Here is an 18,467-nt window from a genome sequence, read left to right on the forward strand (position 1 = left end):
TGTGAATGGCTAGATGAAGGGTGGGCTACTGGCATCCATTTTAGCTGCTTCTGAACTGGAGGAAAGAGATTTGATGTAGTGCTATGCTCACTCTGTATTCTTAATGAATTGTATCCATGAAGGGACCTTGCACATAAAGGTATATATGTCATGGTGGCACACTTTCTCAAGGACGGCCATGTGGAAGAAAAGCAGCGGAATTTGAAGATGGTTTGGGTGAAGCAAAGGTAATCAGAAAGAAGTAAGAGAGAGGGCGAAGGAGTCAGGAAGAAGTCCTAAGGAAAGAGTGTCATCATTTGTGTGAAACAAGGAGCAGAGAATCTGCTAGGTAAACCTCAGACCTCTATTCAAGAATGTAAAGGAGCACTTTCTGGTTACATCAGTCTGAAGTAACTGCACAAGAGCTGGACTCTGAGATGGGGAATATGTTAAAATGACCAAGAAAAAGCTGGAAAGTAGTGTCCATTAACCTAGCAACGATGAGCGGCCACTTAATTGAGTGTTCCTTCATCAGGCTTCCTGGATCCATATTAGGTGTGTCTACTTGGATCAGAGCAGCGGTGAGCCGACCAGGAATGTGGCCCAGTGGGCAAAGGAGGCGTTCAGGTGATCGGAGAACAACTCGCCTCATTGTTGTGGAGCAGTTATGCCAAGATTAAGAATTGCCTAGTACCTTGTAAAGTGTGGCTTCTAGGTTCACATCATGCCAGGTGCTTCTACTGAAGTCCTTTGTCTTTGGGATCGGTGAAGTCTTCGTAGTGCAGTGGATGTGCAAAGTCTGAAGGCCTGCCTAACACCAGACTTGGTTGAACAGTCATCTGAAGAAGGGGTCCTTAATTAAAAACTGGGCTTGAGACTGCTAGAGTGATATGTTGGTGATTGTTCAGAGGAACAGTCAGTTTGACGATACAAAGAGATCCAATGATGAATTCTTCTACCAGTTTAAAACCGTTCAAGTGTTGTTGCAGAAGATCTGGTATGTTTGTGGATCAGGCAAGTTTCTTGTAGAAGATTTATACCTGAGACGGTGTAAAGAAAGGCACACCACGGGGTTCATCCATCCAAGCCTTGCACCTGCGAGTGCAACCCACAAATGCAGGCGAGGTACAGCTTCGGAGAGAGCGTTTGGAAGACCTACAGTGTAAGGTGGCACTAGGGGGTATGCATTTTGATAGATGTACAGCAGATAAGGAGCGTGAAAGAACTACAAGAACAACATGAGTGTTCTACTGAAGAGGGACTGGCATAAATTAGCTGGAAGAGTGTTGCGTTACTTCGCTGCAATGCCTTTGTGAGGCCTCGCCTGCGGGACTGTGCCTGGATTTGGTGGCTGTATCTCCAGGAGCATCAAACCTTTTGGCAATGCTCCAGCATTAGGTGACCACAAATGTGCAATATTGAAACTTCAAGCTCTGTGGGCACACGTGCAAGAACACAGAGTATGTTTACTCATTTTTGTTAGGCTCGTTCTCAACTTTTATTGAGGAAACTACCAGGTACGTGGCATAGCCTTAGACCTGGCCAAGATTTTACTCCTCAGTGGAATCCATGTTAGCGGATCTTATACCCTTCCCACCTGGGTCTGTAGGCATTTGCGTCATCACACCTCTGTATCCCTTGTAGTGGAGCATTTGGACAACCCTCTCCTAATTGTTCCAACCTTAGTATGTGAACATGCGTGGTTTGGCTTCTAAAAAACGTGTGTGAATGAAGATCCTGTGTGGCTGTACTTAAAGAGTGTTTGGAAGGAAGTACTTCAGCCCTGAGCTTGGGCACCACAGCCCATGCAATTAAAGACGTGGTGATAGTCTTGGACGCTTTTCAGAAGTGCGCTGAAGCGTGGCATGTGACTGGTGCATGCGGTGAGAAGCTCACGCACCATTGGTCACCGTCTTATCCACCATGTGATGGTAGCGTGTGCTCCTCTGGAAGCGCAAGAGTGAGGGGTGGTTGAGGTCACTCCTTGGACTTGCTGTTTACGTAGCATGAAGGCCTCATCAATGTGACCAGCCTAATTTTGGACCCAAGCCCTCAAACCACCACCTCGTGGCCCTTGATGACTGCGGTTTTTTGATCGGCTTCTTTGAACAGCTCAGCAGTGTGGGCAGCTTGTGCTCTAGGGTTGCACGGGTGTGGTCACTTGTCCTGAATAAGCTCATTCTTGCAGCCTTCATGGGACATGGAGGGCTTTCTGCTCATACCTCGACATGGGTGCCTTGGTTGACAGAATCCTATCCTGTCAGGGCACAACATCATTTAAAATCAGAGTAGTGCTCTGTGCCCACCAGCACATGTTTCTGGGTCATTCCAAGGGCAATCTGCACCCAAGTTTTGGGTAGGGGCCCTGGTGTCTACAGGGAAATAGTGCTTTAAAGTGGAGTCTCGGCGTAAACCCAGTTGATGGAGTGGGCCTGAATTAAAACGAGGACCAGGGGCCTGTCTGCAGTTTGTGTTGAAAACGCAAAGCTGAAAGTTGGATTGCTTACAAAAGTAACAGCCACTCGGCTGCATTCCGCTCCATTGTTTTTCACCCACAGTGTCAATTCGGATAGAGACCAGGAACATTAAATTGTCCGCCTTCTGCTCTACTAGGAGCAGTCCAGCAGGCCAGCCCCCTTCTGAATGGGATCAGTGCAGCACAGGCCTGTTGGCTTACTTCTGCCTCGACAGTGAGGTATAAGGGCATGCCTGTCACACTTGGGGTGTTAGCCTGATGTAAAAAGGTTGTGGGTGGAATGCTCACAAAAGTCTCAGCCACTGGCAATCATCTGGGACTGTATTAAAGTCCATTGTTTTTTCTCAGTATTCCAGGTCAGACAGACCGGCCACCAGCACGTCAGCCGTGGTCCTGCTTCAGTACGAATAATTTGGGTGGCCTAGATCTAAAGGAATCTGTTCATGCACGTTTTAAACTGAAATAACTCGATGTGACATTTTCTTTTTTTTACTTTTAGAAGGGCACGTCTTCTGTTGCAAGTGTACTTTCCTATTCTTTGAGTAGAGTTATTAGTTGTGCCTCTTGCACGCGGTTGGTGCGGTACTAGTGAAGGGTAGTTACTTCTTTGGATTACTGCACAGACATAGGTAGGCTTCTCTGTTTTGTTGCTTGCCCGTGGCATCACGCCTCTTTGCTCAGATCCTTGGGGCCTCTAGGTCTACAAATAGTTCTCTGGTGTAGCCAGGTTCTTCTTTACCTCGCCCTTTCAGAAGTGGCCACTGCCCTGGCAGAAACTGCACCCTTGTATCTTGCACACTTGTCCTCGTGGTAGTCCGCATTTTAATCTCGTTACTCCAGGAACATGACCGTCTTTGTTCAGGAAGTGGCTACATGCGTGAGCGGGCTGTGGCACGGTTAACTAGCTACAGTGCACGTGCACTAATCCAGGAACCAGACCTCGTACCCCATCCAAAGATGGCTGCCGTCTACGTCATGCATGTGATGCCTACATTGCGATGGTTAAAGAAACGTGGCCCGTTTATTATGCTTTGTTTGTGCACTTGACATGAATGTTGCACTCGTGATGGAAGTCTTGCGGAGTTCTCCAATTATCTTCAGGTGCTGTTTACACATGCTTTTGACTGGTACAGCCCTTCCGCACACAGATCCAGTAGTCCGCCATTGCACTTTACTTCCTGCTGTGTGCACGCCTCCATTGCTGCACGCACCTCGGCCTGTTTACCCTGTTAATACTTGGTAGGGTCATTGGAGTGGAGACTCGTGCACCCTTTCCAAGGACCAGTCACCTGTTGATGCCTCCTGCATGCGAGCCATCGGAGGTCTGATATCGATGCACGCGCCTTGTGTGCCGTGTTGTGTGTTGCAGTGGTTGTCCTTTGGCAGGTAGCCATTGTTATAGCCTTATAGGCCACTGCTAGGGCTTTACTGGTTGTTAAAGTCCCTGAACCCCCTGTTGCAGACCTGAGCCGCAGGCACTCTACATAAGTTAACATTTTAATATCCGCCTTCAATCAGCTTATTCTAAAAAAGACATACATTTTACATTCAAACACATCTTTTCAATTTTTGGAAACCTCCCCAATTCATCCAAACAAAAGCTGTTTATTTACTAGGTTGGGCTACACATTAGGAAGCTACTCCCAAGCAGCGGAAGAGCTTCTAGCAACCCCGAGCTGCTAGTTGGTGAACCTGAGGTATACCATTACTGTCACACATATAGTGTAAATGAGTGCGAGAATATGATGGATTGCGAAGGCTGGAAACTTGAACACTGTTGTGTTCTGCCAGCAGGATGTGGTGAGCGGCAGCTGCCGGCACTTCCTGGGTTTTCCACATTATACCGTGAGTAGGAGCTCGCGGGGTGGGCGAGGACCTGATGTGGGTAACTTCCACAAGAGGCACGCGTCTAGAATCAGCATTTCACTCTGTCTGCAAACAAACCTGTGACACCTTTTTCTGTCTGCCTACCATATAGCCCGAAACCTACCTCTGGGGAGCGAGAACGCGCCAGCTTCATTGACCTGGACGCACCTGTCAAGTCATAGATATGAATCCAAGAAGGGACACTCAACCCTTTAGGCTTCTGGCATCTACCCAAATGGCACCTATCTGTTGGGGTGGTGGTAGTGGTTTTGCACACTTTAAAAAGTAAAGTGCAGGTCTTGTGAAAGGGACATCATACGATACCCTAGTGCTGCTGCTGTTCATTTTCTAGACATTCTCAGTGAAGCTTAGGATAATCAGCCAGATCTTGAACCTATGTATGGTGCGATGGAAAAGAACCAGCGTGTGTATCAAAGTCGGACATAATTTGTCGTCTAATCTATTGTAGAACCCAAAAAGTGCAAGATCCTGTCTGCAATTTGTATCCTGTTATGATCTAGAATTCAGAAAACTCAAGTAAGACTTCTAAAAGCGATTGAGTTGCAAATTTGCTACAAAGACATATACATCTTCAGTCGTTGGCAGACACCCTTGTACTGCTCTAGTGATTGCAGGCGCATGGAGGATGTACCATGCCTACCTCCATGGCCACTTTGTCTTAGTACTGGGTTTTTTCTAGAAATTATTGAGCCTGGAAACCCTCATAGGTGATTATCAGCTCTTTACGAATCCTGTTTGATTTGATTGAGGCTTCTGCTGTGTATATGGGCCAATGTTGCTTCCCTGGTGTGTTTGACGAGCGCACACTCTCCTGTCCTAGAGGCTACTTCAGATTTTCTTTCCCACACTACTTTTGCTGAATGTGTTTTTGTTCCCGTGGAATTGACTGTTGCTCCCATGCACCTGTCAGTCTAAGATAAAAGGGACTGCAGGGACCGGTTTATTTGATCTTTCTGTGCCTGTTGTAGTTGGTTTCACCAAGACTTAGATTCTGCTAATTGGTTGCAAAGTGTATTCTACTTGTATATGTGCTGTTGTGTGTTTTGTATTTCATCAGAATCTCGAAACTTAATACTAACGTACCAAAATCTCGATATGGCGCGTGCGCCCTTAGACAGCACGCTGCAGTGTAAAGAACTAGCCATGGCTGTTTGGATGGTTACATTCTCTGTATTAAATGTGTTGGGTTAGTGATGCTACTATTTCTGCTAGCAGGTCATGATTGTTGCATTTTCAAGTGGGCCTCGATAACACGCCTCCTATTATCACCAGGGATGTGTAGAGATCTGGGAATTTATCCAGAGGAACTGCTTTCATGTATCTCCTCAAGCAGTTGATACAGGAATAATGGTGCAATCAAAGAGTTTTGAGAAAAATAGTTGCAAAATTTTGGGACGTTTGGGCTAGTCCTAACGTATGATTTTTGCTTCAAGCCGTACCCAGGGCCTCATGTAGCTACACCCACCTCTGCAACGATCCGCTTCCAGCTGGGGGTGCATTATTAGGACCTCATCCAGACTCTTTTTTGCGTTTGTGGGTGTTGAACTTCTTGCAGGTCCTACTGTGGTGATTTCAGTGGTGTCTCAGACGGGACAAGGTACCACTGATGAGGCTGGGTCAGTTATTTGTATGATGGTTACAACAGTGGATGGCTAGCATAGAGCTGGTATGCTTTCAGTACCCGAAGCTTAAGTTTCTCTTACTCAAGATGTCTTGTCAATTCTTCTGTACTGCCTCCTCAGTGTCTAGGCAGGTTATGCTCTAAAGTTGATTCAAGACGAAACTAGGATGGGTCGAGGCCACTTCAGTGGGTTTGAAGCGGCGAGGCTGGGGTAGAACCCAGGAACATCAATCTCCTGAAGCTGTATCCAGATCCCTGAGAACTGTTCTAATCGTGTACTGATTAGACTGACGTGAGGACTCTAGCCCGGTCTATCTATTCTTAGATCATTTGACACTAGCTCGGCCAAGAAATAGTAATGCGAATAGAAGGCATCTTCTTCTGCTCTACAGAGTTTCTTACATTCAAGAGTTGTGTTGAGGCACCACTCTTCTACCAGTTGCACAAGATAACCGGCATCAGGTGGGCTCTCTTGCTTTATGAAGTCCAGCTGGTGGACCACTATGGGTTCCCAGAGTGTAGTCATTTGACACTGACCCGCAGGTCTGATGCATGTGTGACTGACTTGGGATATGTCAGGATTGTTCTGGAGGACATGTTGGCCAATAGAAATCCAAAAGACTAGTCGGTGTCCAAGTTCAAAGTGGCCACTCGTAAAGGTAAACTGATGGGTGGAGTGAGGTGAGATGGTGGAACGAGGACTAGACTTCCAAGAGCATTTGCGCAAGAGCTTGAAGTAAGAGTCCTGAAAAGATCATGCCTCGTATTCAGATCGGGAGAAGTAGATGAATGGAGAACGGTGATTGAAGCACTTATTGTACATTGAAAGCGGAGATTGACTGTTCATCTTGCCTCCTTTCTTGTTGGCTACAGACTCCCCATCCCAGATTGTCTACAGGGTTCCAAATATAGTGCCTGCTTAAAGCCCTAGTCCATGCTCCTTAAGTGAGGCAGCCATATGTAATGTTCTGGTTGGGGGACATATGTGATAGTGTGGAATGTCATCCAACGTGTAGGGAAACAGGAGCTTTGCTAGGGTGGATAGATCACAGGGTGGCCTTGATATGGAGATCCATAATGAACAAGCACTGGTCAGGCGTGGAACAGGTTTGGAAGCTTCCACTCTTGTTGCAGCACCATCAGGACAGCCAATCCAATACCCTACTCTCCGGGTGTGGAAGAAATGGGGTTGAAGGATGGGCCTTGTGTCCCCAGTGGGAGGATGAAAAGCTGCACACTAGAGGTAGCTGAGGCTAGCGGAGGCACTGCGAGCCAGTGAGGAGCCGGGACCTCTGTATGGATTTTATAGCTGGGGAGGCAGGTCAGAGGAAGGACGGCGAACCAGGGAGAGGTTTAAGAGGAGTCTGAGGACTTTTACCTTCTAGGCACAGAGTAGGAAAGGCAGAGCCCCCAGAATGACGCTGAAAGGGGGCTAATGGTAAGGCAGGCCCACGTGATGATCTGAGGCATCTTTCAAGAGACAGGAGCCTTCAGATGCCACCGTGATGAGCAGTGAGAAGAACAAATGAGCAGAATTGTGCGAAGCCCGCAAGGTGCTCAGTTTTTCTTCTGGTGTTTACGCAGTTTGTTGCACGCTTCAAAACACAGCTACCCATTGTGCTTGCACTCTCACTATGAATGTGTCAACTTGTATTTTTCATGTATTGCCTCTTAATCTTATTCTAATGTGCAACGTTTACATTCCCAGTGCCAAAGTTTACACTAGAGAAACTGCGTAAATGGGTAGATCAGAGCCAAGGGGCGGATAGACTGCCAGGAAGTCTGCTCCAGTTCGCCCATTGCATTCTGGTAGATGCAGTTCTCAATGCTTTTTAATTGCAACTTGGAGGACGTTTGCCCCAGCGCAGATAGGAGTGTTCTTGTAATCACGGACTGTACCTTCCTTAGTGCTGGCAAACTCTTTTGTATTCGTGAGTAACTTACAAAAATAAGATGTGCTGCATGTACCATAACGCAGTGGAACAGCTGGCGCTGCCGTGCTGGCAGTGCGTTCTTGCACATCTGCATGTTGTCAAGCTGAATAGACCGTCAACAATCTCTCCTTTGTGTGTTGCTTTTAGAAATGACGCATTCCGTGGTGTAAGCTTTCGGTGGTAATTAGCGGCTCACCCCTCCTCAGCAGTGACCGAGCGCGCCATTATTCACGGCAGGATTGGAGCCCTGGCTTCTTGCCAATGCTTTAAGCCCTCATGACAAAAGTTGGAGAACTTTAGACTGCCCTTCCCACCCTCTTTCGCCCTTTGTGTGTCGTAATTCGGTGTTTAAGGGCTCGGACCTTGGTGTTTTCATTGTCCTGCGGCACGCCCCCTCCATGGGTCCTGGCAGGGATGCAGGAAGGCTAGGCACTTGCGTGGTGGAGGTGCTGAAAGTTCGCCCCTTGACCTGCGAGTGGCCCCAGGGCAGCTTCCAGAAACGGCCTCTTTGCTCTCCGGACCGCTGCCCTTTTCGGAACATTGATTTGGCTCCTGCTTCGGGTATCCAGTGTGCTATAGAATTTACATTACCAGAGCCACTGGAATTATGTGGCAGAGGAGCATCAAATTATGCGGCTGGGTCGAATGAGTTATGTGGCAAGAAAAGGCAAATTATGCGGCCCAATGCAGCACTTTTTTAAATAGTATTACTTCATTTTGGTTATCGATTTAACACATAGTAAAGCTGTCTGGCCTAAGATTTCACCGAATTAGTACTAGTTGAATAGCCAAATCCAGAAACAAAACAACTGAAAAATGACTAATTAACCTTTTTACTGGGCAATCACACGTCATGTTTTTAGTAACTGTTGATCCGTTTCAGTAAACGCAAGCTTGTGTTAAAATCTGAAGATTCTGCAGCAGAGGATGGATTGTCTGGCAAATCCATAACTATGCAAACAAGCGTCCTCCTCTGAATCGTATAATTCTAAGTGTACATTACTCCTAATTTGAATGTTGAGTGTATGTAAATTTACGCCGTCTGGACCTTTGCCTCTCATGTTCAAGGAAAGGCGGTTTACACTCTCTCCTAGTTGTGCACTTGAGTGCAGGTGAGGTTACACTGTCCGTGTTGCAGTTGCTGTGCACGAGTAATGAACCTTAAGCTGCACCTGCCTTTGCTGTACCTCTTGTGCACAAGTACGATTACACTGCAACTACCCCCCCCCCCCCCACACACACACAGGAGAAGTGTGGCTCAGGGGTTAGAGGCGGCAGACCCGGAAGCTGAGATCGACCCTGGACCAGGGTTCAATTCCCCGCCTCGGCGGGTCTTGGGCTCAAAAATTCCACGGACCTGATCATTCTCGCTCCGGTGCCTTCTCGACTCACGGGTTCACACTCTGCGACTCTGGGCAATAGCTTGCTTAATCTCCACAATGGCCCCTCGCGGCGGGATGCCTGGCTTTCACCTTGTGGATACCCTGTCGGGGTTATCTCACAGGGGAATACCAGGACTTGTTCCCTAAGCAAGCGCCGGGAAACCCTTTGTGGGTAGCTGTGCGCTATATAAGCTCAAATACATTTACATTTATTTTTTTTTACACACACCACACACACATTGCACCGGTTGTGCGCGTGACAGAGTACGCTGCAGCTGTTTTGCACCTGTTTTGCACAAGCAAGCTTGTGCTGCACATTGGTACTTTTGCACAAGCAAGCCTACAGAGCATACCCTTTCTGTACGTCTTGGGCAGAAGTAGGCTTGCGCCGCACCTGCCCCGCACAGGTAACCTAGCACGGCTCCTGTGGTGTGCGCACGGTGAGGCGTGTGAGATGGCAGGCTCTCCCCTGCTACAGTCTGTGCTGCACCTGTTCTTCGGATAAACGTGAAGGCTTCAGTTTCCGTGCCTGTCAATCCTGTGCCTTTCATCCGCGCTCAATCTGAATTCACAATGCAGCGAAAACAAACGCACAAAGCCTAGAAGAAACTGAATCCACGCAGTGATGTCATGGGGGCGCTGGTGCCAGGCGGCTCGTTTCCGGGTGTTAGGTGAGCAGAGGAATTTGCTTGGCTTGTTGTGTGCGCGATGGGCGTGCGCTGAACCCCCGATCTGAAAGCAATGCACAGGGGTTGATGCTTTAAAAAAAAAAAAAAAACTCCCATTCACGCCCCCCATCCATGCTCTAGTGCGCCCGTCTCAAGTGATCGGTGGGAGAGGTTTCTCTGTCGTTTGTGTGTCAATCGATTCTGGAGTCGGCGAATTGCTTGTTTTCAGGTTTTTTTTGTTTTGTTTTTTACTGCGCCCATTCTGGTTTGCCCCGGGGTCGGCGAGTTCCCCACGAGTATTCCTTCCGTCCCATCTTTAAGGAGCTCTGTGTGTGTGAGATCTTGTGACCCCGGTAGTCTGTCTCTGCGGGGGTCGGTAGAGTTCCGAGGTGCCCTCGGCCACATGACTGTGCCCATCTCTGTTGTGCCCCCTTGTAGCGCCTCTCCTACTCTCCGCCTTTCAGCACTGCACGGCCTCTTCATCCTCCTCTGGCTGTTGCTTGTCCTTGAAGGAACGGCTTTGCTGATAACCCTGGTTACTCTTTAAGTGGTTTTGCCTGATAAGCTCCCCCGGCGGCGCCCCCTCCCCCTCCTTACCCGATGCTCCCTCCTCCACTCACCTGCCTCCAGCAACTACTGCGGCTTCTGCCGGAAACTTTGCTAGAAGGTGACAGACAATCTTAGAAAAGGTTCAAAAGTCACTCACGAAGGGTTTGTCCTGCGCCGGTCGTATGTACTGGCCGTGCTGTCCCTGTGCACAGACCATGCAGTCCGTGGAGGATTGGGGGTGGGTGGGGGCTGGTGATGGGAACAAACCATCGACTAATCTGTCCTATGCGCAGCCCCTCCGCTATATGGTGAGCCGAGTGCTCGGCACCGAAGCAGTACTGCCCTGGTGCACTGGAGGGCGGTACAGAGAGCAGGACCCTCCCTGACTGTACTGCTCATGTGCATGGCTGATAGGGTGGTATGGTAGCCCTGTGCACAGAAGTGTTGAAAGGCATGCACATGGACAGCCCTACGCCGAAGGTGCACGTGTCACACCCCTGGTGCACAGCCCGCACAGTGCACTCTGCAGTGGATGGGAGACGGGGTATCCAGCGCACCCGGGCTGTGCACGAGCAGTCGGACCCGGTCAGCAGTGGTGCAGTCCATCCTGCTGGGGCCTGTGCACGCCCACAGGGCCCGGGATGCGGCACGCGGCTAGTCTGAGACGACGCCGGCATCTCCCACTGCGGCTCCAGCCACGTGTCCCGAGAAGCCATCCGTCGAGGGCATCTTAAAGCCTCCATCCGGCCTGCGGTGCTGGGACCAGCTCACGCCAGGCAGCAGCCTCGGCGCACTTCAGTATCCCTGCAGCGTCCGGCTCCAGAGCGACCCAGAGCACGGTGCTCCTGTGTAGCCTTCCCTGTGTCCACAGTCACCTCCCCATGTCTTCCTCGACCAGATCTGCGTGGTACACCTTTAGACAAAGTTGAAGATTTATTTTTGTTTTTTTCCCCACCATTGTGGAAAGTCTTTAAGGAACTTTTGCAGCTTTATATAGTTTGCAAAATGTTACACGCCAAAATGTCCGCGTGAAACTCTGGACTTTTGTGATAATTTGTTCCACATATCCTCTCATTCTCAAAGTGGTTCTAGAAAGGTATACTGAATTCTGCAGTGCAGTTTGTGCATGGAAAAGCATCACACTTGGCATGTTAAAGGATATTCTTGAAGACCTAAATGATGACATTTCAAACACCTAACTAGAACGTCATTTTGGTCTTTGTTTTTCGAATTTCAAGTGTTTTTTTTTTATTTTTTTTATTTTTTTTATGTAAGGTAACTTATTATTACCATACCAAATTATAAGCTCACTTCAACCTTCATATTTTTTCTGTGAATTCTTTTAAACATTCATCCCACTGAGAAAAGCTTTTGGCCGTTTGTAGAGGTGGGCTCGGTGCTCTGGCACTGTGCGTGGGCTGCGGGCCCCTAGCCTGGAACTTCCTGACTGGGTCGGGGGGGGGGGGGGTTCCGCCATGTACTTTGCAGGTGGGGCCCTCCAGTTTCGTTACGCCACTGGGTGGGCTGAGCGCAGTTTGGGCCAGGATCAGACTGGCATATTGGGCAATTGGGCAGCGCCCGAAGGGCTGGTGTGACTGGTCAGCATATAGGTTGTTATTTTTGCTGTTTATGGGCCTGTTTTGTTGTCTACTGGGCTGGTTTTAACTGTTGATTTTCTTGATATTAAAACAAACCTTGCCGGTATCAAGCTTAAATCCATGTAGCCACCGTTACCTTGCAAGGCACATCTACGGCGTATCTTTACAAGTTCAAAACTGCCCCTATTGGCTAACCTGGGCCACATTTTTAGCTGTCTAATTTACTACTGGGGTACACTTTTATTTTGATGCATGGGTCTACTTAGTCCCAACCCTGATAAGGGCACCACATGGTAATGACAACCTAGAAAGTGTGTGTATGGTTGTGTTGAGTTCTAGGTGGCACTGGCAATAGGTAATGGTATGCATGAATAGCTACCAGCCTTTTTAATATTGCAGCATATAATCACTTCCCTATAAATAAAGTTGGTTAAGGGAACCCTATGCTGCGTTTTATGCACTTGTTTATGTTATATGTTTGTCACTAGCAGATACCTCTGCTTTCCACTGTTTGTCACATATCTTTGGTTGTTTGTTTTGGACACTTCTTTTCTTTATTTCTACTTTCTTTGAGAATCAAGTGACTACCGATGATGAGATAGGGGCTTGTCTGGAAATTACATACCAGTTACCACGTTGGTGGTGTTTCCGTGAGGTGTCACTTGTTTCTCACACATTTTTTCTAAGCAGAATTCAGTCCAACACTGGTGGTGTGGACACCTGTCATTGACCTATATAGGTCATAGTACTTGTTGTTCTGTGTCACTGTCAAGGAGAATAGGCTTTCCTTTTTAATGTTAATTTGGGCGGAGTACAGTGCAGTGTCCCCTCATAAATTGTAGAGGACAGGAATAGGTAACAGTACATATTGACTGTTCTTGAATTAGTCACTGATCTGCTTTGACGTCCATGGACTGGGTCTTTTGTTGTATAACAAACAACAGCAAAGGTGCACCACAAAAAATGAATCAGTTGGTATAAACGATATTAAAGTAACCATCAGAAGAAAATTCCTCAGAGATATTTAGAGTTCTTCTTTCAATCTTTATTTTTCAATCAGTATAAAAGCACAAACAGCCGACGCGTTTCGTCCCAACATGGGACTTCTTCAGGGCTTATGAATTGGTTGGACGTCGCATGTGGGAGTAAACTTGTGAAGCAGCGTGGTCCTGGGGTAACCTTCCAGGCTTGTGTGATCCTGTTCTCTATTATATTGCTCCGAGGCTGAGTATTTAATTAGGTTTCTAGGTATAAGCTTTTCTTGGTTGACAGATGAAGCAGTATCTATAAAATATATAGGTGATGTAAGTGATCATATCACCTTGCTCATACAGGGAACTCAGTACGTTTGCTGAGTCTGAGAAAGAACTGGTTTGGGACTGGGGGTCCTATTCGTCCATTGGGAGAGGGAGTGGGCACTGTGTCCCAGTAGGCCGTTCTTAATATATCGGCCGGCACCCATCCACAGCCCTCGACCCGGAAGAACACCCGTGGCGACGTCGTGTTGCCTCGGAGCAATATAATAGAGAACAGGATCACACAAGCCTGGAAGGTTACCCCAGGACCACGCTGCTTCACAAGTTTACTCCCACATGCGACGTCCAACCAATTCATAAGCCCTGAAGAAGTCCCATGTTGGGACGAAACGCGTCGGCTGTTTGTGCTTTTATACTGATTGAAAAATAAAGATTGAAAGAAGAACTCTAAATATCTCTGAGGAATTTTCTTCTGATGGTTACTTTAATATCGTTTATACCAACTGATTCATTTTTTGTGGTGCACCTTTGCTGTTGTTTGTTTTGCATTGTAATTCCCTAGGGAATAGGCACGGTGTTGATGGGTGCCATTCAGTGTGCACACAACCCCTTCAATTAAACTTAAGGGCAAGGATAGCTCATGGGGGTAGAGTAGTCAGGTGCTTATCTCAGGTAGGGTCCATCATTTATTCAGTCTTCCCACCGTCTTTTGTTGTATGATTGAGTTCTAGGTGCACAGGATGGTTTGGACCGTGTGTATAGCATCAAACTATGCCTAGAGCCCCCAGAAGTAAACTAAAGAAGCAGTAAAGCAGAACCTCTAGACGTTAAGGCCTTCACACACATTGCTGGAGTGACTGGTTTTGGGGGTAAGGAAAGGCCTGTCCTCGGTAGCTATATGGATTTTGAAAAGTGCATGTTTTATGACTATTTATAGAGCATGCGCCTCATGCGGCGACGGTATCCAGGCGCTAGCTAAGCAGGAGGCTGCTCTGGCCTAGTCTGAGGTCTAGGTAAAGGGCGGGGCGTTCAGCTTTATGTGGAACTTAAGGACTGACGAGGGCGGCCCTGATGTGCAGGGGGCGGCGGTCTTTCCAGGCCTCAGGCATGTGGCAAAGTAACATGATTTGTAATGGGAAAAATGCTAAAATGGCGCTAGAGCCTGTGATGTACGCCCTGCTCACCTGCTTCCTTTACCTCTCCAGGTCTGCAATGCTTGGACAGTAACCGGCCCTGCGAGAATGGCGGCAAGTGTACCATGTACTCCAACGGATCTGCGTCCTGCGTGTAAGTGAAACTTCAGACATTTTGTGTTTCTTGTATCTGCTTTTTCCACGCTTACTAATGCTCTACCTGGGAAAGGTCCCTCTGCTCACCTTGTAAAATGTGGCTCTGGTGTGTCCCACCAGTAGTGTGGGAAGTGCTTGCAGAACCTGGGCTACCCAAGGCTCTTGATTCATTGGGTGTGCCAAGTAATGTGAGGCTTATAACCTGCACCATCCAAGGGCTGCATGGAAGTTCTAAGATAGAACAGGAGTTATGTGGTTCAGCCTTGGGGCTGCTGTGGAGCATGAAAGGGGAACAAAGTGGAAGTTTGCTTGCATTCTGCCGCTCTCCAGGGCACTGGCAAATAGATTAGGTGTGCCAAGACTGGAGATGTGCCCTGCAGCGGTCTTTGGGTGGCCAAGGATGGCATTGTGCAGCATGGCCTTCTGTACTTGGGCTCTTAAACCACCAAGGTGCTTCATGTGATGACCGCCCACTCGTAGTGTTTATGGAAGGTGCAGACAGGGCCACTCGTTTCTCCTCCGCTTTGCAATGGACTAAGGCATCCTTTTCTTACGGAAGTCCTGCCCTCCTAAGGCTGTGCTAAGCTGTTGTGCTATGTATGTTATGGTTTATAGTGCTGAATGCACCATGTTGCTTCTTGACATTAGTTTGATGAGCTGCAAGAAACCTTGATGGCGACAGATGTCACACGTTAAGTGACCTCTGACTGATTATGGGTTAAGGTGCTGCATTATTATTGGGCTTCGTACAAGAATTGTGCTTTTTGGTGGTTAAATGTGGTTTTTTTGTGTGGTCCTTCCCAGTAAGATGTAGTAGGGCCGGCCTTAGGGTCTCCAAGCCTCGTCACTGATTGAAATGACACTGTCATGGAAGATGTGCGGGAGGGAGGGTGTCCATGTGGGCATCGGGTTTCTCAAGAGGGGTCCAACCTGTAAGGAAGAGACGAAGTGTGCTTGAGATCTGGCAGGCCCACGTCTCTGCACAAGCCTTGCGTGGGGGCTGTGGCGTGCGCTGCCAGCGATTGGGGCAGGCTATTGACGTCACTGCTTTGTCAGCCAGTTGCTAATATGTGCATTTCTGTGGCCTTTGAATGCAGGTTATTTTTTTCTTATACACCATTGTTGGGCAAAAGGTTTGTTGTATGAATATTTTCTTTAAAACAGGGGCACAATAATCCTTTGTATGTTTGGCTCAATGTTACTTAAGGTTTTTATGTCTATCTTTTGTAAATATAACAAGGGACTTGGCTTTGAAATCGTGGGCTTTGTGATGGTAGACTCAAGAGGCATGCAAGTGTCCTGTTCAGCTATTGTGCTGTTCTAATGTGTCATATGATGAAAAGGAAGTCCTACCTTGGAAGAAAATATTTTGGAGACATGCATTTGCTGTAATATCCTGTGTTTATTGATGCTCTGCCTGACTTGCCTCACGAATAAGCCCTCGTGTGTTTTTTTTTATTGTTTCAAAGTGATTCGAGAAGTCTTTGCTTTCTCGTGTTTCAGCATAAATATTTATTCCATTGGAACTTTCCTGTCTGCTGGAAAAAGTAATCCGAGCCTAACTAAAGTATCTGAGGACTGACCGCAGCTTACCTTGTCACATGTGTGGTTTGTTCCATCTGCAGTGGTCAAAAATGTCAAAATACTCCGTAGGTGCCAAAACATTGTTTTCAGTCATGGCATTTCACTTCACAATCCGTGCAGCGTGGGAGGTGAAGTCGTTGTCCAACCCACATACACTAATTTGTTGCACCAGAGCCTGATAACTATGTATTAAGGGGATTCACCTTTACGAGTTTATATGGGTAATCTGGCAGTCCCAAGTATGTTTTATGTCCCCCCTAGAGTCCTGAAGATAACGCCTTGCAATGCTACCTTTTTTGTCAGGGCACCTATTTGTCAATCTCCACTGACGTCATCAAACAGCGACATTCTAGATCGCTTATTGTGGGTGAAAGAGATGCAGGACTGGGTAAATAACAGTTTTTTTTCTCTACATTGGATAGCCCCTTCAAGACTTGGAGCCAAGTGTGCTTTTCAGATAACACTCCCAGGAGAGTCACCTGGAACTTGAACTAGGTACTGAGTGATGAAGGACACGTCCGCTACGGTATCCGCCTAGCCCTGTTTACCCACGTGCCCCATGCCTGCCCAGGTGGATGTGAAGATGGCTGCCATGAGGCAAGAGGAGCAGTGGAGGCCACCCGCTCTGCACTGCCCAGACTGACCTTGAGCACCCACATTCGGGGGGGGGGGGGGGGGGCTTGCTGAAAGGAGCTTGGGACCTATTCAAGTCGCCAACACGATCCATTTTCAGATTGATGCACTTCTGGTAGTCATGGCAAACTCTGGATTGCGTTTCACTGTAGCGATTGTTACTTTCAAGCAGCATACCTGCTTGTGTCAACCTTACAATCCTTGGTATTCATTAAAAAGCAGACATTACTTTTTTTTGTGAAACATTTTTATTAAGAAAAAACAAACATCAGCAATGCATGACTGTACAGAGGGACCAGTACGATAGGCATCATTGGCACAGTAGGTAATATTACAAAATACAATCATACATGATGGAAGTGCTAGGGTGACGGGGGTCTTCCATTGTAGGGGCCAAGGGAGCTGACCTATTTCTCCACAATAGGAGTTCCACTGGCCCCACACACAAGACCATTTTTTGGGACATGCACGTGATACATATACAGTCTTTTCTCTAAACATTGCCCAGTCCAAGTCTTTTTCCCAATCCTGTCCCATGGGCGGGGCCCGTGCCCCCGACCGCTGGGCAATATTCCTCTTGGCCAGCATTAGCCCTATTGTTATCCACTGCGTCAAGCAAACATTTAAATCAGTCGGTTCCCAGATGTTTAGGAGACACCTACGTGCCTCCACAAGGAGCTGCACAGATAGAACAATATTGATGTCATGAATGTCACGCCAGAAGGGTTTGATCTGTGTACAGTCCCAAACTATGTGGAAAAAAGTTTCCAGCTGGCCACATCTCCACCTGCAGGCACCCTCCTCTACCCTTCCCATTCGTACCAGTTGGGGCCCCTTTACATAAATACGGTGGAGAAGTTTTAGTTGGGCAAGGCAGAGATGAGCTGGTATTGCTACGACTCTGGGAGAGGAGACTGCCTCCTGCTATTCCTCGTCATCCATTTCTATGCCATCCCTAGTCCACTTCTCTCGGAGGGCCTTGAGACGGTCCGAGATGTTGTTCACCAGCTCTTTATATATCAGGGAAATGGTGCTGTCAGGGAGATGACCATCCAGCACTCTATCTTCCAGTGGGGGTGATTTCGGCAGTGTGGTCCCGGGGGCTGTAAGTGTGTGCGAAGTGCGTGTCGAACCTGTGTGTATCGGAAGCGTTCTGATTCAGCCATGTTATATTGTTGCTGCAGCGCTGCAAACAACTTAATGTCAGATTTGTCCCACAAATCCCTTATGCATGCAATACCTATAAGATCCCATTTGTCGAATCCCTTACTTCTCCACAGGTCACTCAGTTGCTCGGAATCCCATAATGGCGTTGCAAGCGTTAGTTTTCATCTCCAGCCTAGGCGAGTGGTAGCTGCATGCTAAACGTGTTCTGCATGTTTAGTGGGGCCCGTAAGTGGATTGCGCCGGGACCTAGAGTAAAGGGCTCTACTGAAGGTCCCTCCAGAGAGGAGCCACCTATCCATTTTATATCCCGGGTCGCAAGGCTGGGCATAGGTGCAGTGGTTAATGGAGGACAGATGAGACGCCCAGTAATACAATTTTATATTTGGGAGGCTGATGCCGCCGTCATACCAGTTCAGGGAAAGTTTGCTAAGAGAGATGCAAGGT

The 18,467-nt window shown here is 47.8% G+C and overlaps 1 protein-coding gene across 1 annotated transcript in view; it reads left to right on the plus strand.

The window, feature by feature from the left end:
* The window catches only part of NOTCH3 (notch receptor 3), a 201,063-nt gene that overhangs the window by 13,341 nt on the left and 169,255 nt on the right, over positions 1–18,467 (plus strand). Inside the window, exon 2 of the mRNA XM_086927998.1 lies at positions 14,556–14,637. Coding sequence (XP_086784124.1) covers positions 14,556–14,637 — 82 coding nt within the window. The remainder of the gene's footprint in view (positions 1–14,555; positions 14,638–18,467) is intronic.

Source organism: Lissotriton vulgaris, chromosome 1_1 (genome assembly GCF_964263255.1).
Source record: "Lissotriton vulgaris chromosome 1_1, aLisVul1.2, whole genome shotgun sequence".
Taxonomy (NCBI): Eukaryota; Metazoa; Chordata; class Amphibia; order Caudata; family Salamandridae; genus Lissotriton; species Lissotriton vulgaris.